General features: G+C 34.8%; 1 protein-coding gene across 11 annotated transcripts in view; it reads left to right on the forward strand.

Annotated features, from left to right (window-relative positions):
- The window catches only part of Lrp1b (LDL receptor related protein 1B), a 1,848,437-nt gene that overhangs the window by 1,162,879 nt on the left and 661,000 nt on the right, over positions 1-24,558 (forward strand). For all 11 annotated transcript variants that reach the window (XR_015445151.1, XM_087195526.1, XM_087195530.1 and 8 more), the window contains 2 exons: positions 8,893-9,093; positions 16,263-16,508. Coding sequence is in view for 10 of the 11 variants with exons in the window: in XM_087195526.1 (XP_087051652.1) it covers positions 8,893-9,093; positions 16,263-16,508 (447 nt within the window). In the remaining variant the exon portion in view is untranslated. The remainder of the gene's footprint in view (positions 1-8,892; positions 9,094-16,262; positions 16,509-24,558) is intronic.

A 24,558-nucleotide genomic window follows, 5' to 3' on the forward strand; every position in this document is an offset into this window, starting at 1 on the left:
GTGGGCCATGGAAAGGTAACTTTGGGCATTATGTATGTTGCCTGATCCCTTCCTCTCTGGAATGATTCCTTTTCTCTGATTTCTGTCATGAACTAAATATCTTTACTCTACCATGTCCTTCCACCATTTGTACCTGCCTTGTAACCCTCCCATCATGGACTGGAACCTCTGAAAAAATGAGCAAATTAAACCTCTATTCCTTTAATTTATGGGTGTCAGGTATTGTGTCCCACTGACAGAAAAGTGACTAATAGAGCAAATTGGTACTGGGAGTGGGGCCATTGCTATCACTGTAATTGACCGTGTAGTTTAGAGGCCTTTGGAAACAGTTTGGAGGATTTGCCAATGCAGAGGAGAGAGGCTTCAGATGCTTTCTTAAGAGCCCGATGGGTGAGTCTCATCAGACCTTACAAGACTAGAATAATGATAGGAACTAGGACCTCAAAGTTCAGGTTCAGGTAGTTTCAGTAGGGAATGAGGACTTCATTGACAGACTGATTAGTTATACACTGACAAAAATTTGTCTACAGTTTGCCCATATCCTGAGACTGCAGCACACTGAAATCAGGGTAATAGACTAGCTGATTTGGATGAGGAAATTCCAAGGCTGGCCAAAATTTAGGTTGTGGCATGGAATTTGAGAACAGATATCTGCAACATCTGCTTCAAAGGGCCACCTAGGGAATTGGTTTGCTAAGATCCCCTTCACTGTGCTCTGACATCCAGGCACTTAAAAACCACTGCAGATGTGGTCCAAGGTGGCCCAGCAACTGTTTTACCAAGAGCAAATCTTGGCATCTTCATCTTGATGCTGGTTTTATCAACATGCAGAATGTAAGAGATATGAGGTCAGGGAGGCTTCCACCTAGATTTCAAAGGAAGACCTAAGAAGCCAGGCAAGTACTCCCCGAGATGAATTTGTGGAAATGAATCCAGAGACAAAATAGAGACCCTACCACCAGTTAGGACTGTGGAATGTCTGTCTAGGAAAGTTACAGACTGTGGGCTACAAACAGTAAGGCCATAGGGGCAGTGCCACCCAAGCCCTCTGGAATTCACATGTCACCACCGTGTATGCCGTGGATGTTGGACATGTTGGACACTATTTCTCAATTATGTACTATTTACTATATTACAACCATTTACATAAATAGGCCTATTTCTGATGCCTTGATGCTATTTGATTATTGATCTATTTATTGATATTGTTTCATAAAATATTTAACTACTGTTTGTTTAAACTACTTCTAATTATTTGTCATAGACACGTCTTACTCATAATAATACCTCTATGCTTAAAAAGATACTTCATGATTTTTGCAGTTTTTCATTTTCATAAATTTAGGATGAGCTTATAGAGTTGCCGTGATATTGTTACCCTTTTGGAAGGGTTCCATTAAGGTAGACATAATAAATATTTTTGCAATAACAAGGCATTCTTTCTAAGGGAAAATAATTTTTAAAAATCTGAATTTTTTTTAGATTTTTTCAATCTTGTTTAGTATAAATATACAGACCTGTGTTAACACAAAATATTTTATAATTGAATTTTAATGGATAATTGAAATTACGTACACTTTGCATATATGAGATCTATTGATTTTTGTATAATTTTTGAACTAGATTCCTGTTTTTGAATTATTAATTTTTGTAGTTTTTATTTAGTTTTAACAGATCTTATAATTATACTATTTGGTGCATATAATAATACTCTTCTATTTTATCTCATTCCTTTTTATCATCTAGTTACTTCGGGCATTATTTTCAGAACAATATAAATTAATATTCATTTTATTCATGAATGTTTAGGGTTTAAAATATTTTTCCTTTTACATCAAATCTATTCATGAAGTATCTGTCATTCTTTATGACTGTTTTATTAATGATTAATATTGAGTCACATGGAAAACACCAAATCAGCTCACTGCAGACAGGTAGGTCTGCGGATGTGGTCCTGAGGTCACCAGTCATGCGGAAAACACCGAATCAGCCTGCTGCAGACAGGCAGGTCTGCGGACGCTGTCCTGAGGTCGGCAGTTGCTCGGAAAACACCGAATCAGCCCGCGCCCTGGCAGCAATGCACTGGACCCCCACCCCGCTCCTTTGGCCTCTTCTCTGTACACCTGGTTACACACTACAAAGACACAGAGGACGCTGGACAGCCAGACCACTGTACTGGACCTAATCAAGTTCTCAGCATTTAAAGAATTCCTGCCCAGAGGTAGGGGCTTCTGAGCCACTGTTCCACTGCACCTGGTCCAGAGGAAGGGGCTTCTGCGCTGCCAAATTTCCTGCCACTCCCGGCCCAGAGGAAGGGGCTTCTGGGCCACCATCCCTGGCGCCACTCTTGGCCCCTGCCCCACCTCTCCCAGCTCAGAGGAGGTAGGCTGCACTGACAACAACAGCACCTGCCCTGCCCCCCCCAGGTGAAATGAGCAAGCACGTAAGTACGTCTCATTACCAGACTACCAGATCACCTACAGCAACCACAAAGGGAAATGAGATGGAACATTCTGATAATCAACCACCTGGATCCACTGAACTGGCAACAAAAGGGGATCTGAAAAAAATGAAATCAGAAATAATTTCTCAGATAACAGGAGAAATTGTGCTCCAAGTGCAAGACATGTTTAATAAATCTAGAGAAGAGCTGAGGAACATGATGGAATCCCAACATAAGAAACAAATGGAATCCATAAAACAGATGCAAATAGATTTCCAGGACATGAAAAACTCCATTGAAAGTCTACAGAGAAGAATGAGCCAATGTGAGGACAGAATTTCAGATATAGAAGATAAGATTGCAATTAATGAGCAGGAAAAGAAAAATTGTTTCAAAATTATAAGGGAATATGAGAAATCAATCCAGCAGCTGCTAGACGATGCAAAGAAGAATAACATAAGACTGATCAGAGTCAATGAAGAAACGGGAGAGGGTGCAGATGACATAAAAAACTCATCACAGAAGTGATGGCAAAAAACTTCCCAAACAGGGGAAAAGAAATTGACATACAGATAAGTGAGGAATATAGGACTCTAAATAGCCTTGATCAAAAAAAATCTACCCATAGGCATATAATTGTGAAGATTCCAGAAGACTCAACAGAAGAACAAAGTTCTACAAGCAGTTAGAGAAAAGAAACAAATCACATACAAAGGTAAGCCCATCAGAATCACAGTAGACTTCTCAACACAAACCATCAAGGCAAGAAGAGCTTGGAGTGACATATTCCAAGCCCTAAAAGGAAACAGCCTCCAACCCAGATTGATGTACCCTGCAAAACTATCTTTCAAGATTGATGGAGAAATAAGATACTTTCATGACAAAGAGCACCTTAGGAACTTCGTGAATACCAAACCAGCACTCTAAAGAATTTTACAGAATATCCTAGGAACAGACATTGAGGATCACAACCCCAGGAAGCAAAGCAGAATGAACCCATCTGGCATGACAAGAAATTAAATGTAAAGGGGTGAGAACCCAACCAAAAGAAAAAGTCATGGCAATGATAAGTCAATATGTTTCAGTTATAACCATCAACATTAATTGTCTCAATTCACCAATCAAGAGAAACAGACTGGCAGAATGGGTCAAGAAGAAAAATCCAACAATATGCTGCATACAAGAAACACAATTCAAAAGGAAACTCATAGACTGAAAGTTAGTGTGGAAAACAATACTCCATGTGACAGGAAGCCCCCCAAAAAGCAGGAGTAGCTATCCTCTTGGCAGATCAAGTAGATTTCAAACCAACACTGATTAAGAGAGATGAAGAAGGACACTACATCCTTGTAAAGGGAGCAATCCAAGAGGAAGAGATGACAATCATAAATATCTATGCACCAAACACTGGTGTGCCCAACTATATAAAACAAATACTAATGGACATGAAAAGTCATATATGCACTAATACAATTGTAGTAGGGTACCTCAACACCCCACTGTCACAAATAGATCAACTAGACAAAAAATAAGTAATGAAATACTAGAACTTAATTGAACTCTTAAACAAGTGAACTTAACAGATGTTTACAGAATCTTTCAACCCACAAAATCAGAATACACATTCTTCTCAGCTGCACATGGGTCATTCTCCAAAATAGACCACATACTCACACATAGAACATGTTTTAGTAGTTGCAAAAGAATTGAAGTTATCCCTTGTATATTATCAGACCATAGTGCGATGAAATTGGAGATCCATAGCAAAAGAAACTCAAAAAATTTTATAAATGTGGAAATTGAACAACACACTTCTGAAAAACCAATGGGTCATAGAGAAAATTAAAGAAGAAATCAGACAGTTCCTTCAATTAAATGCCAATGACAATACAACATATCAGAATCTATGGGAGACAATGAAAGCAGTGTTATGAGAGAAATTCATAGCAGTGAATACACATATTAGGAAAACAGAATGAGCCCAATTAAACAACCTGATGCTGAACCTCAAGCTTCTAGAAAAGGAAGAGCAGGACAACCCCAAACCTCAAACAAGGGAAGAAATTATAAAGATCAGAGGAGAAATCAATGCAATGGAGACTAAGAGAATGATACAAAAAAAATCAATGAAGCCAAGAGTTGGTTCTTTGAAAGAATCAACAAAATTGACAAAGCCTTAGCCAACCTTATCAGAAAAAGGAAAGAAAAGGCCCAAATCTGTGCAATTGGGAATGAAAAGTGTGAAATGACAACAGACCCAGCAGAAATCCAGAGGATCATCAATACCTACACGCCAGTAAGATGGACAACACAGAAGAAATGGACCTATTCCTAGATACATAGGAATTAGCAAAGTTGAATGAAGAAGACCTAAAAATTCTAAACAACCCAATATCAACCAATGAAGCTGAAAACATAATTAAAAACTTTTCAACTAAGAAAAGCCCACGTCCTGATGGCTTCACTGCTGAATTCTACAAGACATTTCGAGAGGAACTGCTGCCACTACTCTTTAAACTCTTCAATGAAATTGAAAGGGAAGCAATACTCCCAAATTCATTTCTGGAAGCAAGCATCACCTTGATCCCCAAAGCAGAGAAAGATCCAACTGAAAAGGAGAACTATAGGCCAATCTCACTAATGAACATAGATGCAAAAATCCTTAATAAGATACTGGCAAATAGAATGCAGAAGATCATACACCCTGATCAAGTGGGATTCATCCCAGGGATGCAGGGATGGTTCAATATATGAAAATCAATCAATGTACTACACTATATCAATAGAGCCAAGGACAAAAACCATAGGATTATCTCCATAGATGCAGAAAAAGCATTTGACAAAATCCAACATGCATTTATGATAAAAGCACCACAAAAAATTGGAAAAGTTGGTCTCTACCTCAAACTGATAAAAGCTGTCTATGAAAAACCAACAGCCAATATCATACTAAATGGTCAAAAACTGAAATCCTTCACACTAAAATCAGGAACAAGACAAGGATGTCCACTATCAGCATTCTTGTTCAATATAGTTTTAGAAACATTAGCCACAGCAATTAGACAAGAGAAAGAAATAAAAGGAATAAAGATAGGAAATGAAGAAGTCAAATTGTCATTATTTGCAGATGACATGATAGCTACATAGAAGACCCCAAGAACTCCACCAAAAGCCTTCTAGATTTAATAACCAACTTCAGTCAAGTCGCTGGTTACAAGGTCAACACACAAAAATCAATAGCTTTCCTCTACACGAATGACAGACTCACTGAGAGAGAAACAGGGCAAATAATTCCTTTCAAAATAGCATCCAAAAAACTGAAATAGCTAGGAATCAACCTAATGAAAGAAATCAAAGACCTCTTCTCTGAAAACTATAGCACTCTGAAAAGAAAGTTTGAAGATGATATCAGAAAATGGACAGACATCCCCTGCTCCTGGGTAGGAAGGAATAATATAGTGAAAATGGCCATACTTCCAAAACTGCTATATAGATTCAATGCAATCCCAACTGAGAACCCAGCAGCATACTTCATGGACCTTGAGAAAACAATCCAAAAATTCATTTGGAACAGGAAGAGACCCAGAATAGCAAAAGCAATTGTAGGTAACAGAGACGTGGTAGTGGGTATCACAGTCCCCAACTTGCAACTATATTACAAAGCTACTGTGATAAAAATAGCATGGTACTGGCAAAGAAACAGACCTGAGGACCAGTGGAACAGATTAGAAGATGCAGAAACAAGGCCAGACACACTCAGCCATCTCATCTTCAATAAAGGAGCCAAACACCCTCACTGGAGGAAAAACAGCCTCTTTAAAAAATGGTGCTGGAAAAATTGGGCTTCAACTTGCCAAAGATTAAAACTAGACCGATATCTCTCACCATGAACTAAACTAAAATCAAAATGGATTAAAGATCTAAATATTAAAACAGAAACTCTGAACCAGTTGGAACAGAGGTTAGATAGAACTCTAGAAGACATCGGTGTAGGAAAAGATTTTATGAACAAAACCTCAGTTGCCCGTGAACTAGCACAATCAACAAGTGGGATCTCTTCTTATTAAAAAGCTTCTGCACAGCAAGAGAAACCACCATCAGTGTGAAGAGACAACCCACAATGTGGGAAAAAATCTTCACCTGCTCTTCCTCAGACAAAGGTCTACTATCTCGAATCTATAAAGAACTTAAAAAGATCAGACCTCCCAAATTTAAAGACCCAATCCGAAAATGGGCATCTGACATGAACAGATATTTCTCAGACACGGAAGTAGAAATAGCAAATAAATACATGAAAAAATGTTCAACATCACTGTTCATTCGAGAAATGCAAATGAAAACAATGCTGAGATTCAGCCTCACCCCAGAAAGAATGGCTACTATCATTAAATCAACCAATAACAAGTGCTGTCAGGGCTGTGGGGAAAGAGGAACCCTGCTCCACTGCTGGTGGGAGTGTAGACTGGTGCAACCACTGTGGAAATCAGTATGTAGATACCTCAAAGAACTAGGACTGGAAGTCCCATTTGACCCCACTATTCCACTGCTGAGGATCTTCCCCAAAGAATTAAAAAAATCATACCACAGTGATATATGTCCACCCACATTCATAGCAGCACAGTTTGTGATAGCTAAAACTTGGAAACAGCCCAAATGCCCATCAACTGGAGACTGGATAAAGAAAATGTTTTTTTTTATAAAATGGAGTACTATTCAGCCATAAAACATGAGAAATGAGAGACATTTATAGCTAAATGGATGCATATTGAGGCAATACTCTTAAGTGAAATAAATAGGACACACATGAATAAATACCGAATAGTTTCTCTGGTGTGAGAAACTGAAAGTGTAAATAAGGACTAAATGTATAATAGGTAATGTGAAATAGGAAGAAAAGGGGCAAAGGGAAGGAAATGGGAGGGGGAGGGGAAAGGAAAGAAGGATATTGAATAATTATGAGAAAATGGAAAAATAGGAAAAAAATCTTTGTAAATAAGGAGGAATGGAAGGGTTGAAGGGAGGTCTGGGCAAGGGTGAAAAATAAGAACCAAGAGAGACTATGTAAAGGTGCAAATTTCCAATGATGAATGTCATTATATTGTATACCTAAAATATACCAATGATTAGAATGAATAATCGATAATGCAAAGTAGGAAGAAAAGGTCCAATGGGGTAGGGATAGTGGGAGGAGCAGGGGAAAGGAAAGAAGGGAAAGGAAAAATGCTGAGAAATGGAAAAAATGGAAATAAAGTCTTTGTAAATAGGGAAGGGTGGAGGGGGTGTAGGGAGGGCTAGCAATGGGGAAAAAATAAGAACCAAGATGCAACATGTAAAGGTACAAGTTCCCAGTGAGAAATGTAAATGTGTTGTATACCTAAAATGTACCAATAAAAGAATTTTAAAACAATAATTAATATTGAATGCCATTACATATATTTTTATTGCCATCGAACCAATCATGTTATTGAATTATAATAATATATATATATAACTATTAACATATATGTAATACCACTTCTAAACTCTTTTGCATCAATATGTTTCAGTTGTTTTAAACTTAGTAGCCTTTAAAGTTTAAAGTCAGTTGAATACATGATGACTTAGAAATATATTGTCTAATACTTTCTGTTTTTCTCAATTTATATCTTTATTTGAAGAGACACTGTTATAGGGTCAGAAAATAACCTGTATTTACCTTAGAATTTCTACACATTCTCCATAATGATGTACAATCCAGAAATGATAATACATTAATAGAAAAATTAAAAATAGTGTAAGAATAAGAATAATTTGAACCATTAAAAAAGGATTTAGACAGACAACAGAGACTATTTTTCTCTATATGTTCTGCACTATTACTTTTGAAATGTGCTGCCACACAATAATCACTTTATTCTTTTTCTTTTAAAGTAATTAAAAGAAAACCTATGTCTGCAAATTATGTCTATACATGTGTTAGTTTAATAAAAATTTACTTTCTTCTATGAAGTGGGATGTAGACATTTCTGTTGTGAGGAGTTGAAATGTGAGGTTAGAAGTTCAAACAGAAGCACAACTTCTAAAATGGAGTATTTACTTAAATTTAGACTTCATCTAGACACCGATAAAATTATAACTAAATTTAGGACTCTGAAATGCACTGACATACAAATGTGTCTTGAAATTTACTTCTGAAAGCATTGTAATTAAACTTTGAAAAAGTCATATAATTTTTAATAATCCAGGAAAATAAACTGAAACTAAAGAAAATTTAAAGGCATAAATTCAAAGAGCAGTTTAAGGCAAGAAGTATTCAAATACTACCAGAAAAACAAACTGTCAAACTATCAGCAAATAAATTTCTTGCTAATGTCATGTAATTCTGCCTGTGATTAAAGACATCAATGGCCACTCATTCTTACAGTGTCCTAATTACAAAATCAAATGCATGTACTTTCTGTTCTCTTAAGGGCGATGTATCAACAAAGCATGGGTATGTGATGGAGATATTGATTGTGAAGATCAATCAGATGAAGAAGACTGTGACAGTTTCTTGTGTGGCCCACCCAAGTACCCTTGTGCTAATGATACTTCAGTCTGCCTGCAGCCAGAGAAGCTCTGCAATGGGAAAAGGGACTGTCCTGATGGGTCTGACGAAGGCGATCTTTGTGGTACTGCCTATTTAGCTGATTTTTTTCTGTCTGAAAATGAGAACCTTTGGAATAGTTAATGTTGCCTATTACGAAAACATGAATTCCTTCCATTCATTCCTTTCAATTGTAATTTTAGCATTGGATCTTATCTGTATATTTCAGGTACTGTATATCTATACACAAATTTTAAATATGATCAGAACTATCTGAGAGCACAGAAGAGCTGGACCTCAGGCAACTCATTTAAAAATTGTATAGCTCTGTACATCATTTAAGTCTCTGAATGGTCCATGCTGTTCTCACAATTAAAACGATTGTTGTTGTCAGTGAGTCACTCAGAACAGGGGAAACTTTTTATTCTTGGGGTGGAGTTTACTACCATTCTATGCATTTTATATGCCTAATAATCATTGCAGTATGAATTTTTTTTAGGAAAAAGGATAGACTGGATAATGAGACAAACAGAATATTATCCAGTTAGTCTAATGTTCTCTCAAATATTTAGTCCTCATGCAATAATGGCTTTATTAATGTGCTTATCTAGTTAAATGATGATTCCATTGAGATTTAAAGTCACTTTGACTAGCTGTTTCCCTTATGTCAAACACCAAATATAAAAGAAAATTACATTTTCTCTCCTTTGGAGAGAATAAAGATTTATCAAGGAGAACTTTAAAGGTATGTTTTCTAGATAATAGTGAAGGTGGCATCAATAGAGTAATGAAGATGAGTTTACAGGATGATAAGAACAATAATGAGATGACTTGAGGTTGTGAGAAAATGGCTTTAGGAAATGATGAAGCTGACTGAATGAAAGTAGAAAATAACTGCATTTAAGTCTAAAGTTATCATATTTCTATCTCGATTGAGCATTAATAGCATATTGAGTGATATAAAAAGGACTGTAATTCTTTTTTAAATTTATGCAATAAAACATCTTTCAAAGATTCTGTAATTTTATAAAATAACCTTGAAACAGTAAAAGTAATAGTCTTCATTCAGTGATGCTAAGAAAACAAGAGACTTAGACAACAACAAAAAATACTAAAAGTAAAATTATAAAACAAATGTTTACAGCATAAACTTGACAGGATTTATTTTTCTAAATTCACTTCCTTCTCTCTAAGTCTGCCCTCTGTAACACCATGAAGGTTGTAATGCCACTGTGGGACTATCTTGGGGCCTGACTTTGGGGGTCTCAGCAGGTTAGGTACAACCACTCGCCCCAAAATAATATCAAAGAGCAAAAGCAATGGTGAAGTGGGGAAATAATTTTTTGGCAGCATTGAGATTGACCCCAGGACCTTTGTATTAAGTTATATCACCAACCCTTTTTTTTGTTTGTTTTTAATTTTTTGAGACAGAGTCTTATTAACTCACTAAGTTGTCTGTGCTGGGCTCCAACTTATTTTTTTTTTTCTTGTCTTTTTTTTTTTTTGGTACCGGGGATTGAACTTGGGTTCTTGCGCTTGCACAGCAGGCGGCGAAACCACTGAGCTGGGCTCCAACTTATGATCATCCGGTTCAACCTCCGAGAGTGCTAGGATTACAGGCCTGACCTGTCATGCCCAGCATAAGAAAGGAATTTAATGTTCATATAGCCACATTGGAAAGACAAGGGGACCAAACTCGTATCAGCTTAGTCTTATAACATACTGCCATGAGCTTCAGGTTTAAATAGGGAAAGAATTGGGTCAAGGAAAGAAAAGTTTAAGTTAAGGTGCCAGATTTAAACTATCCCATCAAAAGATTCACTTGGCTTGCCATCAGATGTAAATGAAGAATTAAAAGTGGCACTTCTTTGTTTGGTTCCACATAAAGTGCTCAGGAGCTGCACAGTCATCCTGGATCTTTGTTTTGCACTTGTGCCCTGGGTCTCCATGAGTTTGATACATTCCTCCCAGTTGTTTGCACCAGCCCTAATCTATCACATTACGAACTATTAGATAAATACTCTTGAAATGTCTTCGTGTAGATTTTAACAGAATATGATCCACAGTTTAAGGTGGCAAAGGAGCTGATACAAAATGATAGCAGAGGTGCCAACAATTTATCTTGCTTTTTAGTTATCCATCATCATGTGTTCAACTAAGAAAAGTCAGTGCTTTTTGCAAAATCAGGCTCTGAGTCCGGGTTACAAAAGTACACTGCTACAAGGAAGAAATTGTCCATACTCATAAAAGAGAAAGTGTATGTAATTATGGAAATGGCACCAGATGTGGTCCAAAGAAGGCCCCCAAAGAGGAGACTGCAACCCCAGTGCACTTCCTCCTCAGACTAGGTTTGCTGACTCTTGTCACAGAAAAAGAATTTCAGGACATATCAGTGTGAGACATAGGCAGATTTGTTTGGACAGAATTAGAAAGAAAATGGAAGTAAAGAAAAGACTCTAGCTTGAGCAGCTGGAGGAGGCACAGTCTCATGAAGAGGTTCAGACTGACCCATTTACAAAAAGAATGTGGCCAGCTACTGTCAGTTAGCTGAGGTGGGTCACAGTTGGATCACTCAGTTTTGCTTTCATAGTTCCAGAGGAATCCTTAAGGCTTGAGGACAATTCAGTTTCCACAAGATGAATGCTCTTGGTTGAAGTGCATGTGGGCTGGGTTCAGCTGGGCTCAGTTCTGGGTTAATTGCTTCCAGTTGGGGAGATGCCCTCATCCTGGGTCAGTCCCAGAGACGCTGCTCTTTTCCTGTAATCTGAGGTGATTGTAGATTTCTAGGTTTGCCTCCAGGGAGACTGGAACTAGACATTTTAAAAGCTGACAGTTGTATATCCCTACAAAACTTGAGAACTATTTCAGTTACTCTTGTCCTAGTTTCCTCAGTCTTGATGCGGAATGAGATACGTTAGGTATTACAGACACTTCTAAGGTGACTAATCTGTCTACATGCACAGCTGAGAAGAGGTCTACAGTAGCTCAAAGGGAGACATGTAAGAGATGCCAACTTTTATTCTGCTTTTAGTTACCCATTGGGCATCTGCAGTGCAGTTAGAGACCCTAGATCCTGAGGTAAAAGAGAACAAATAAATATAGGTAGAAAGGACACAAAGAAAACCATCGTATTAAAATTGTATTTTAATAAAAGCTGAACCTTCAAGACACAAAACTTTTGGAAAGTTTTTAAGGTCCTTAAAGACACAATATGCCTGGGTTTGTCCTTTTTATCCATAACTGGTTCTTGGCCAATCCTTTTTACCTGTAAATGGACATTTTACCTATGACTGGATTATCCCTTTTCACCTGCAAAATGAGTCTTCCCTTAATGGATGGGCTTGGCTCTTATGACCTGTGATGACTATCTAAATATTAATGGGCAATCACCTTTTCCCTGTAGAAAGGGCCATGTGTCTTTCATCTCTAAGTTGAACACACTCTTTTCATAAATTCCCAGGACCATAAATTTCTACCCCCTGAAAATTTACTCAACCCAAAGCTATAATTTCCCTCTGCCTCTTGAGGACCTTATTATTTTTTTTGAGTGTGTATACTTTAAAGTGTTGCCTAATAAACTTATGTAAGACTCTTATTGATGTATCTTGAAATTCCTTGTCTGTGATGTAATTCAGTGAACCTGAAACATGCACTATGGGTGGAGTCAATTAAGATTTCCCCATCTCCATTGTAGGGGACTTCCTCGGATTATTTCTGGTGACATTTTCTTGTCCCTGTTGTAGTAAGAATATAGATTTTGCCCAGTCTAAATCATATTCAGTTTCTTAAATAGGGTTGGTTACTTTTATCTCAAAATGTTAGTTCCTCATAATTACAATAGAAACAATGCTATCTATCAGATAACCAAGATAATACTGCTGGACACACTACAGGTATTGAGGAAAGGTAGAGCTTTTCCATCTTCTCTCCATTCTTGGAGTTAAATGAAGTCAGTGAAAAGCAAAAAAGGACAGACATTAAATACTGATAATAAAATAAAGCAAAGAGAATTATAAGAAAGCACACTTGTTTTCCTGTCCTTCACTCACTGAATTGGGTAAGTAAAAGAGAAAAGAAGAAATTCCTTCTAAATTGATTCCTTTTTGTACTTCAAAATTGGAAAATCACTTTTTAAGCAGGATATTGTTGTCCACATCTATAATCCCAGCTCTTTGGGAAGCTGAGGCTGGAGGATCCCAAGTTTGAGGCCAGTCTATGCATTTCAGGCACTTATCTGGACCCTGTCTCAAAAAATAAAATATTAAAAATAGGCCAGGGATCCAGCTCAGTGCAAAATGCCTGGGTTCCATCACCAGTAACAACACAAAAAAAGAAAAAGAAACAGAAAGTCACCTTTGGCCTATTTATTCACTATATTCTTCATCTAAGCTTATACATTTCAGAGGATTACAGGGAGTTGAGGGTGTTAAAGAGAATCTAGTTGTGGACAGACCAGAGCAGATAAGGAGAGTTATCCTGAGTGCAGCACCATAGCATCCATGAATTGATCTTCCTGGATACCTTGCTCTCTGAGAGGTGAAGACTTGGGGGAGTTAGAACGATGGAAACCAAAATCAAATACTGGTAAAAGAATGGAATTATCGTCTATGTTTATATGTAATATATATGAAGAATGACAGAACAGAAAAATATTAATAATTGAACCTTAGTGAAGACAGAATTTTTTCCAGAGGAATTTTTCTAATGATTTCAAGGAAGATAGATACTTCAGAGAAGAGACTTGCATCATTAAGAAGAGAGTTCTTTTTCCTTGTCATTAAGGATATGTCAAATGTAAACAAAGTCGGACCCTAAAGCTGTAAGGGTAGATTTTATAATTATTGTGATAGGAAAAAGACCCCTTGGCAACTGAACTCAACGTCATTAAAATAAAAGCCAAGAAATTTTAAATCCTATGATGTGGTAAAGAAAAAGCAGTGAGGCTGTGGCAGCACATCTGAGCAGTGTATCCACAGAGCTAGCTCAGAGCTGGGGGAGAGAAGGAATTAGATGAATGAATGTTTGCATTTCAAGGAGAAATCCCTTAGTCTTTGAGAAGACAGTTGTGAATGGCAGAAGATTTACATCTCAAAGGAGCAAAGATTAGATTTTAATTGCAAGTTTTCCAAAACAACTGCTCTAAGAAGGACTTGAACTATGAGCTAGTACAACATTCTAGTGTTTGTGTATTTATTTATTTATTTGGTACCGGGCATGGAACTCTGGTCCTTGGGCTTGGGAGGCCGGCAGTGGAACCACTGAGCTAAATCCCCGCCTCTAGTGTTTATTTAAGTCTCTCACTATGAAGGCAGGGAGGAGTGTCTGAAATCACGTGTACTGAGCATCTGTGGTTTTTCTAAGCCAATATTCAAGGCTGTTGGAGAGGTTTGCTTAAAGGAGTCTGATTACTGAGAGCTTGGTCAGGAAATAATAAAGTTTTTAAAAAGTTGCAGCATTAATTACAGATTTAGGTCTAAAGTAGAACTGATGAGAGATTACCCATGTAAATATTGATATTAAATTTATATATTCAATTTTAGATTTTAATATGAATTTCATTTTTCCTAAAATCTACCTTTTAATTCCTCAGATAGCATCAGAGAGAGACATTTCAGTATGAAGAAAACAGTGATATTTGAAATAAGCTAAAAACATTGTAACAATTTTTCTCACCTGCTGGGCACAATGACATTTCTTTACAGTAATTCTCTTGAAAAAGAATGTCAATTGAACTAAAATGGGGCAGATACTTTGAAATGACTGCTGTTTTGAAATGATTATGATTACTGGTGAGCAAACATATTTGGAGAAACCAAAAAATGAATCTATTTTTCTTCTTCTATAATAGCAAAGTTGAATTGAATTCTTAGAGAAAACTGTTAATGCAAACATTTTCCTTTTTTATTACTGTCACTTTTTTGATGATGAGAAGTAATATGGACAAGACTTGACCCATACAGAAATTCTTAAATGTAAAGATATTTATAAAAGCCTTACATTTTAGCCTAATTTTAAATATGAATACATTTCTATAGACACCAGGAAACATTTCATGTAGACAAGTAAATAATAGTGCAGTTTAACACTTATTCGATAAAAATCTTTTTAGCACATCTCAAAACACAGCTATTAAACTGGCTCTGAGAAGGACTCAAAAATATTTATCAAGCAAAAAGAGACAAAACTTCTTTTATCTTTATTACTATTTACCTAATAGTTCAGTGTGCTCAGGAATACTGCAGTTGCAAAAGCAATACTCTATTAATCTATTTAAGGGCATAAATAGGACACATTGAAATTTTCCCAAGTAGACAATACTGGCTTAATTTGGGGGTAGTTTATGGTTTTAGAAAATTTCATTTTATTTTTATTTATCAAATGTTTTTAAGTGCTTAATACTCAACACTATTAGCTTTTATGTACACAATGGTAAACTGAATAGATATATTTTATACCTTCTTGGAGTATACAGTTTGGTAGTAAATATATATGTAGTGTAATTACATAGATATATAACACAAATTTACATAAATATATGTGTATATGTGAGTGTTATTATAGAAGAGGTCTCTTTCTTTATAAACTAATAATATCCATACAGTGACTACTAGTTGCTCATTATTTCAGCCAAAATACCAGGAAAACTTTGGATATATTATTTACATTATATTCATGATCTCACTGAATTAATCAAAATAACTAATATTTTGCTTATAATATACAACTTTCCTAACTTAAAATAAATATCTTCATCCAGAAAAATATAAATAAATCATCTTTACATTTTCACTATACATGTAGAAAAAATAGATATTATGCATATGTGTATATTAATGTATATATTTGTTTATAAACATGATTTCAACCTTCAAATCATTAATGCGTGTGAATTCCTTGGAAGACTTCTACAACTGGTTAGCACAACTGTCAAAAGGTTCAGTATATTTCTTTCAATTATAGCAGAACTACTGACTCCATTTTTATCTCTGTGGGTTAAAAGAAACTACACTCCAAAGTTTTATAGAAATAAAAATCATCCATTCCCATTTTCTATCACATAGAATTAAGTTTTGCTATTGGGTGAATTCTTTTACGTTTTGTATCCAACATCATAATAAAACCAAAGTGGACTTTCTTATATTTATTCATAATATCCTAATGAATTTTAGGCTTAGAGAGAATTGTGTTCATGGTTACTATTTACCTGAGGAAAACAATTGATATGATCTATAATCTGTTCCTCTCCTTTCATAGATGAATGTTCCCTGAACAACGGAGGCTGTAGCAACCACTGTTCAGTTGTTCCTGGAAGAGGAATCGTCTGTTCTTGTCCTGAAGGTCTTCAACTCAACAAAGACAATAAAACCTGTGAAATAGTGGATTATTGTAGCAGTCACCTAAAGTGCAGTCAAGTATGTGAGCAGCACAAACACATGGTCAAGTGTTCGTGTTATGAAGGCTGGAAGCTGGATCCTGATGGCGAAAGTTGCACCAGTGTTGGTAAGTGTTGGCCAGCAGGGGTTTTGCATGTGTTGTTATGTTTAAGAATAGATAGATCCTGGATCCTGGATGCGCGGGTGTCCTATCAGAACAGTGTAAGAAAATTAGTAACTGGACTCAACTCATTTTGAATACAATATTTAACTCTAGTAAATCGTTTTAGACCTACTCCAAAATCTTCTGATGAGAAAATATTACAATAATCCTCACCTTTGAAATCCATTGAATTACTATTAGATTTTTTTTCCTTAAATATTGCTTTCATTATCATACCCTCTATTAATTTACTTTGAATTTGTAAAGCATTTACCTTATTTCTGAAAATGCTTTGTAGAACCCCCAAATCAGTCCCTGTACCACAGTTCCAATTATTTCTGATTTTCATGAAAACAATGGCTTGCTCTGACTCTGTTCATCTTCAGACTGCCCATTTAGAACATTCTGCTGATTCTCTATTTTTATTTTAATTTTTAATTTTTGGTACTGGGTATGGAATTTAGGACCTTGCGCTTTCCAGCCAGGCACAGTGACACTGAGCTAAATCCCCAGTCCTCTGCTAATTTTATAGGTGATATTTCATAGTGGGCAAAGCAAACAAAGGCTTTAGAATCTGATATTTGAATTTTAATCTTGCAGTTGTCATTTTTTATGTATATGACCTTTGCTGATTTACATAAAACTTCTTCAGCTTCAGTTTTCTTATTTTCAAGTAACAACATAGCATGTTGAAAGAATATCATGAGGTACTTGTTAGTGTACCTCATACTCATTAGATGCTTAGAGAATGATGGCTTCCCCCTCTGAATTCAGTCTACGGGGATCCATGAATTTTGGTAAAACCTCACACAGTTATTTTTTTAAAATTTCCACATAAAAATCAGTGTTTCTTCCATTTGTAAATGTGTGCCACAGATGTGATTATCAGAAACTATTCATTTGTTTCTATAGAAATAATAGATATATGTATATGTATATCAAATTAGATATATGTAAATCAAAGTTCTTCCACATATCACAAAATATTACTTTTGTTCAAAATTTGACAATTACTACTAATTCCATAAAGAGCATCATTTAGCCTATTGTTTGACACAGATATCAAATACATTAATAAAATTCATTCTCTAGGGATTATCTCTTCAACTTTTTCCAAAACAAAATGGAATGACAATAAAGACTAAAATAGGCCTGGGAATTTAGCTCAGTGGTTCTGCTGCCTGCCTCGTAAGCACAAGGTCCCAAGTTCAATCCCTGGTACAAAAAAAAAAAAGACTAAAATAACTCATCAAATAAAGTTTGAATTTTATGCCATCAAAATTAGAAAATTATCATTTTTTACTACATCCATTTCTTTTTAAATTTCTGTAACTATATTCTAATATATTTATTGTCTTATTTATATATACACTTTTAATAAAAACTTCTATTACTGTTATTGTACTTTTAAAAACTTTCTGAGAAGGGTTCCACAGACTTCATTAGATTGCTATGAATCCACACATCATAAATTTTTATTCATTTTATTTCTTCTACTTAGTTAATACTTTCCCATCTTTATCTCGACACATCCAGGTTGTTCTTTGAGTTCTACTAACACAGATCTTTTCTTGTTGGCTAAACCACTTTCCAAGAAGACATGTTCTCCACTTCTCCTTTCTCCTTTCAATATATTGTTCAGAAAATACAAAATCACATGTTTAAGTGATGGTTTTATATTCCTATCTTTCCTTATTTATTTTACCAATGAAATAATAAGAATTTTTGAATCAAAAATAAATTTATAGAATTTATTGTTGAGTTTTACACAATATTCAGCCCATTTGAGGTGGTATAATATGAAGTTAATAAATATATTTTTCAGAAACTAAAATTATTTTAATATTTTATTTTAAGTTTTATTTCATTTTGCAGTTTTTTTTATAGTTCTTTTATTCTGGCTATTAAAGTTTGAGAACTAAAGTAACTCCATTCACAATAGCATCAATAAAAATTGAAAACTTAGGAGTTAACCTAGCCAATGAAGTGAAAGATGTTTACAATGAACACAACAATACTCTGGAAAAGGAGATCAAAGAGAATATCAGAAAATGGAAAGATATTCTCTGTTCCATGATAGGTAGAGCCAATAGTGTAAAAATTGCCATACTTCCAAAACTGATGCATAGATTCAGTGCAATCCTGAGGAAAATACCAACAATATTCCTCACAGAACTAGAGAAAACAATCCTAAAAGTCATATGGAACCAGAGTAGACCCAAAATATCAAAAGAAAACTTGGACAACAAGACCAAGGAAAGAGACATCATAATCCTAAATTTCAAATTATATAACAAAGCTACAAAGATAAAAATAGTATGGTGCAGGCACAAAAACAGATATGTAGAACAATGAAACAGAATAAAAGATTCAGAATCAGCCCTCGGGCAATTTATCTGTCTGACCATTGACAAAGGGGCCAAAACCTTATGCTGGAACAAAAAAGATTCTTTTTTTTTTTTTTTTTTTCAAAAAAGATTCTTTAGCAAATGGTCCCAGAAACTGGCTACACACATGTGGAAGTCTGAATTTCTCAGCATGCCCTAAACTAAAATAAAAATGTATCAAAGATCTACATATTAAAATGGAAACACTTAACCTCATAGAAGATAAAATAGATAAAACTCTTGAAGATATAGATATAAGATTTTCTGAACAGAACCCTAATTGCACAAGAAATAATAACAAATGGTATTATTTCAACTAAAAAGGCTTCTGAATAGCAAAAGAAACAACCAACAGAGTGAAAAAAGACCACCTACAGACTGAGTAAAAAAAAGTTTTCAAGCTACACTTCAGGCAGAGAACTAATATCTAGAGTATATGAAGATTTTTAAAAAATAGCTCCAATAAAAGACCCAATCAAAAAAAAATGGGCAACTGAAATGAAATTTCTCAGAAGAGTACAAATAGCCAATAAATACATAAAAAATGTTCAGTATCTCTGGCCATTATGGAATTGCAAATTAAAACAACACTAAGATTCCTTCTTACTCCAAAAAGAATGACTGTCATCAAGAAATCAAATAATAACAAATTTTGGCATACTTGTTGGGCAAAAGGAACCCTTCTGCATTGGTGGGAATATAAACTAGTAAAAGCACTATGGAAAGCACTATGGAGATTTCTCAAAAAAACTAAAAATAGAAATCCCATTTGATCTAGCCATTCCCCTTCTAAGTATCTTTCTAAAAGAATTAGAAATATCATATTACAGTGATCCATTCAAACCCATGTTCATAGCAGCACAACTTGTAATAATAGCTAAATCTTGGAAGCACCCTATATGTCCATCAACAAATGGATGGATAAAGAAAATGTGATTTTTAAATATGGTAGAGTATTACTCTGCCATATACAAAGATACACTTGAGTTATTCACAGGAAAATGGATGCACCTTGTGAACATAAATGTTAGTAAAATAAATGAAAAACATAAGATTAAATATCACATGGTTGCTCTTTTATGAGAAACCCAAAGTATAAATAAAGAGCAAAAGAAGAGATAATGGGTAGTAGGGAGATAGATCTTTTTCAAAGGAGAAGAGGACCAAGAGATGGAAGGAGAGGGAAAAGAAAGAGAAAAACTAGATAAAAAAAAAAAAAGATGTATTTATGTACAAGTTTCAGCTCTACATGGGGAATGCTAACATCATGTACTACAAATGTTTACTAATGAAGAAAATGATCTTTAAAAAAATACAGTTAGAATTTAAACATCTTGTTCTTTGTTTCTGACATTCTTTGCTTGATTCTATCTTTCTAAAATACATTTTTGCTATTGAATGCTGTACTGTGCTCACTTATATTTAAAAGGCTCCATGCAGCATGTTAGTCATCAATCCTCATTCTTTTTGTCCTTGAATTTTCCTCTGCATGTCTCTCATGTTTTCTTATTTCTTTCCACTTTTTTCTTCCTAAATTCTTTACAGTCAGACATTTATAGCATTCCTGGACTGAGTCTGTTTTCTATAAGTTCACTCTCAATATTTTGTTTGTTTGGTTTTTTTTTTGTACCGGGGACTGAACTCAGGTCCTTGCGCTTCAATATCTTGTTTTTTAAATATAATATTCTTACATAAATTTTACTTTTATATCTTTTATTTTTATTTAATGTCTTCTCAATGTCACTTTACTTGAATATCTCAGTAAAATATTTTATCAGTTATATACATTTTCTTTCTTTAATGTATACTTTATTAACCACCTTTTTCCGAACGTATTGATTTATTTTAATTTGTGAACATCCAGGCTAATACTGCTGCTAATTGCCTTTATATGCTTTATTTATTGCTTTTAGGCACCTACCTGGTCATTTTGCAAGAATATCCGGTAATGTTGCAAAAAATACCGTAACATTCCTTTTTGTTTTCTTTTAGCCTGAATTAGGTTAGATTTTCAATATTTTTCTTTGTCCTTATATTCTAATTTTTAGATTTTAAAATTGTATTTATGTTCCAATTTATTTTTTTTAGGAAAAACTATGAGTGTAAGCTCAAAATATATGAACATGACAATCATTTTGCTCAATTTTTTTTCATCACTCAAAACTTAATTCTCACATATGTGTATGAGCAGTCACTTTGAGAACTCCTTTGAACTCTGAAAAATTCCTTTAGGACCTCAACTCTGATTACTACAGCATTGACATCTCTTGCTACACCATCTTTCATCAAATCATCTCAAAATTAGTTGCTTAAATGTGCTCTTTTTCTTTTCCCTGAATTATCTGTAGTTCTGTGTTGGTTTCCAACTTTCTTCTGTTTTTAGGGCCGATGTCCTCAAATTTCCTTTGACTTTTCTGGATCTTCACTGCCCTCTCTGTCCTTGTTTTAACTTTTCCCCACACAGCATCTCTTTGATTCAACACTACTGCCTTTGAGTAGCATTTTGACCAGAGCACAGGCCAAGGAGATATATGTTCTGGTGATCATAGTACCTTCATTCCCACAAGTTTATTTTCATCCTCTTGTTTCTCTGGTTTTTGAGGAGGAGAACAATAAACTGGAAGAAACATGATATTTTTATTGAAAAACAGAGGAAAATTCAGTCTTAGAAGATGTGATCTAATATATTAGAAAGGAGTGAGTCCTGTAGTAAAGAACAAAGTGATGCTAAACAATGGTACCCAGGAGAGTGATAAGATACAATAGTAAAGAAATAAGTAGAATAAAACTGGGGAGATTATAACCCAGTGTTGACAAAATGACACTAACATTTCAAAAGCCTTCCACAATTTAAAAATAGCTTTTTATTACTCATGGAACAGACTCTAGGATCTTTGGCTTGCTAGTTAAATCTTCTTCATTTTTGCTAACTTTTTCTCTCCAACCTGGTGATTCATCACCGTTCATTGTGGACTTCTCCAGATCTGGTATTAGTGTTTTCATCATTAAGAATGACAGTAAGATCTTCTCCATTCATAAAAGGCGTTCTCACTGAAAGTATGGAGTACATGTCTTTAATCTGTTGAGAAGGTTCTGTTCTACTTCTAGTCTCCTGATAGCTTTTACCATGAACAGCTGTAGAATTTAGTCCAATACTTTTTCTCCAACTCGTGACAGGATCATATGGCTTTTTCCTTTCCTCTGTTAAAATGATGACTTTTGGGGATCGATCTTCCAACGCTGAACCAACACTGGCATCCCTATAATAAAACCACTTTCTACATACTGCCAGATCTGACTTCTAAGAGTTTGTTTTGTTAAACAAATTTCTATCTATGTTCATACTTTTTTCTTCTATTATCTTTATCAAGTTTTAGGATTAGCACAATGTTGATTTCCTAAAATGAGGGGAGAAGTGTTCCTTCTTTTTTCTGCTTTAATTGTTTGATATAATTTGTGAGTTAAAATGTATATGAGCCTGCTGTTGTCATATAGGTAGTTTTTCAAGCTAGGAATATACTTTCTTTAAAAGGTGGTATTCAAATTTTATATTTTCTCCAGAGTTAGTTTCATTAATTTGTCTTCCAAGGTACTTCTTAGAAGTTGTCAAATTTATTTCAAAAAAGATTTTTGTAATATACTTTCTATATCCTTTTAAATTCTGTAAAATCTGTGGTAATGTCTCTTACATCTTGATATTGTAATTTAAAAATGTATAATTGATAATGTATAATAGGAAGAAAAGGTCTAAAGGAGCAGGGGAAGTGGGAGAGGTAGGGGAAAGGAAAAAAGGGAAAAGAAAAAATATGAGAAAAAGAAAAAAAGTGGAAACAAAGTCTTTGCAAATAGGGAAGGGTGGAGGGGGTGAGGGGAGGGCAGGGGAAGGGGGAAAATAAGAACCAAGATACTCATGTAATGGTACAAGATCCCAATGATGAATGTAACTGTATTTTATACCTAAAATCTACCAATAAACTTAATGGGGGAAAAAAAAGAATGACAGAAAGTGCCTATTGCCAAGCATGTATAAAATATTTTCATGAATATAACTTCAATTTGTCTCACCTTCATGTTCTCTGCCCATTACTGTTTATGGCATTTTATTTTTTATTAAGTTTATTGGTACAATTTAGATATACATAATGATCAGTTTAATCATATAGAATTTGTACCTGTACATGATATATTTTTATTCTTATTTTTTCACTTACTCTCCCCTTCCTTCAGCCTCACTTCCCCTGCTTATTTACAAAAGTTTTGTTGCATTATATCTTTCTTTTCTCATTTTTTTGCTTACTTCCTTTCCTCTTCTTTCTCCCTAGTGCCCCTTCCCCATACTCTGTGGCACTTTAATGTGATAATATCACCTATATTTTCTTTTGAAATTTGAATACTGAAAACTGTTCAGAACTTCCTCTTTTATAAATAATTTCTTCAAGTTAATTATAATTTTAGTAATGGCCCAAATTTATTAAGTATCTAAAGTATGATAAATTTATTATTCCTAAGAAACAAGGTAGATGTTATTAGGACCCTGATTTTACACTTGTGGAAACTGAAACCCTGAAAAGTAATTTTGTTGGTCTAGATCAATGATGGTGAATTTTTTAGTGACAAGTGCCCAAATTGCAACCCAAAGGCCATTTATTTTTCACAAACTGCCAAAATAGCAGTTAAATCTGGATACTGAGGTTTTAGTTTAGAAAAACAGATCATGCATTAACATCATTTACCTTTAAAGAAAAATAAAGAACACACAGGCCATACTTTTGCCACTACTGGTCTAGAGAGGTATGGCTAAGAGATGTCATGCAAAGGTTCTCATCTTTATTTCTCCTGACTCCAAAGCAAGACATTTTACATCCTGCCGAAAATATCCAATCTATCTGTCCTGTGTGCCCTCACACCCTGTTGACACCTTAGAATAGTCTAAATTTCATGAACTTATTTCTTTTACCACTTGCACCAAAGGTTTCTTAAAAAGGTGAGACTGAAAAAAATAATTTATAGTTAATAAGAAACAATTTTGTGACAATTCCTTATGGAGTATAAAAGTTTCCTGTATTTGAAATAATTACTCTTTTCTTCAACGACTCATATTTATGTTCTGTTATTGTTCTCACTCTGTTTATCTTTTGGAGGGCATGCACAAGGTTTTCAATTATTTACTTCCTCACTGTTTGATACAGTATGATCATTGGTCATATAAGATTCTTCTCCCTTCATTCTGTCCTTCCCTCTTTCTTTCCTTTTGGCTATAAAGCCAACTTCTCTTTCTCCCCTTTGTCTCTAGAGAAAATTATTCTAATGTGACATATTTTTAAAGAAAACGTTCATGTGATAGGCATACATAAAGTTTAATTCATGAATTGATACCTTCTTGTGTATTATACTCTCTCACTTGCCTTCTTTGAGGCCGCTCTGTATTTTTATTACCTGAGCTCTGGGTGCAACATATTTGTTATTTCTAATCGCAAGATAGTACCACATTGTATATATCCATATATTTTGTTTGACCATTCTATTATATGAGTACATTCAAATTGTCTCAAATTATGCCTTTACAGACACATATGTATACCTATATTTTACATATCTGCATAAAAATTTCCTTAGGGTAAATATTA

The sequence above is a fragment of the Heterocephalus glaber genome, unplaced genomic scaffold (genome assembly GCF_053883595.1).
Source record: "Heterocephalus glaber isolate CG9 unplaced genomic scaffold, H.glaber_assembly_v1.0 deba00000347, whole genome shotgun sequence".
Lineage (NCBI taxonomy): Eukaryota > Metazoa > Chordata > Mammalia > Rodentia > Bathyergidae > Heterocephalus > Heterocephalus glaber.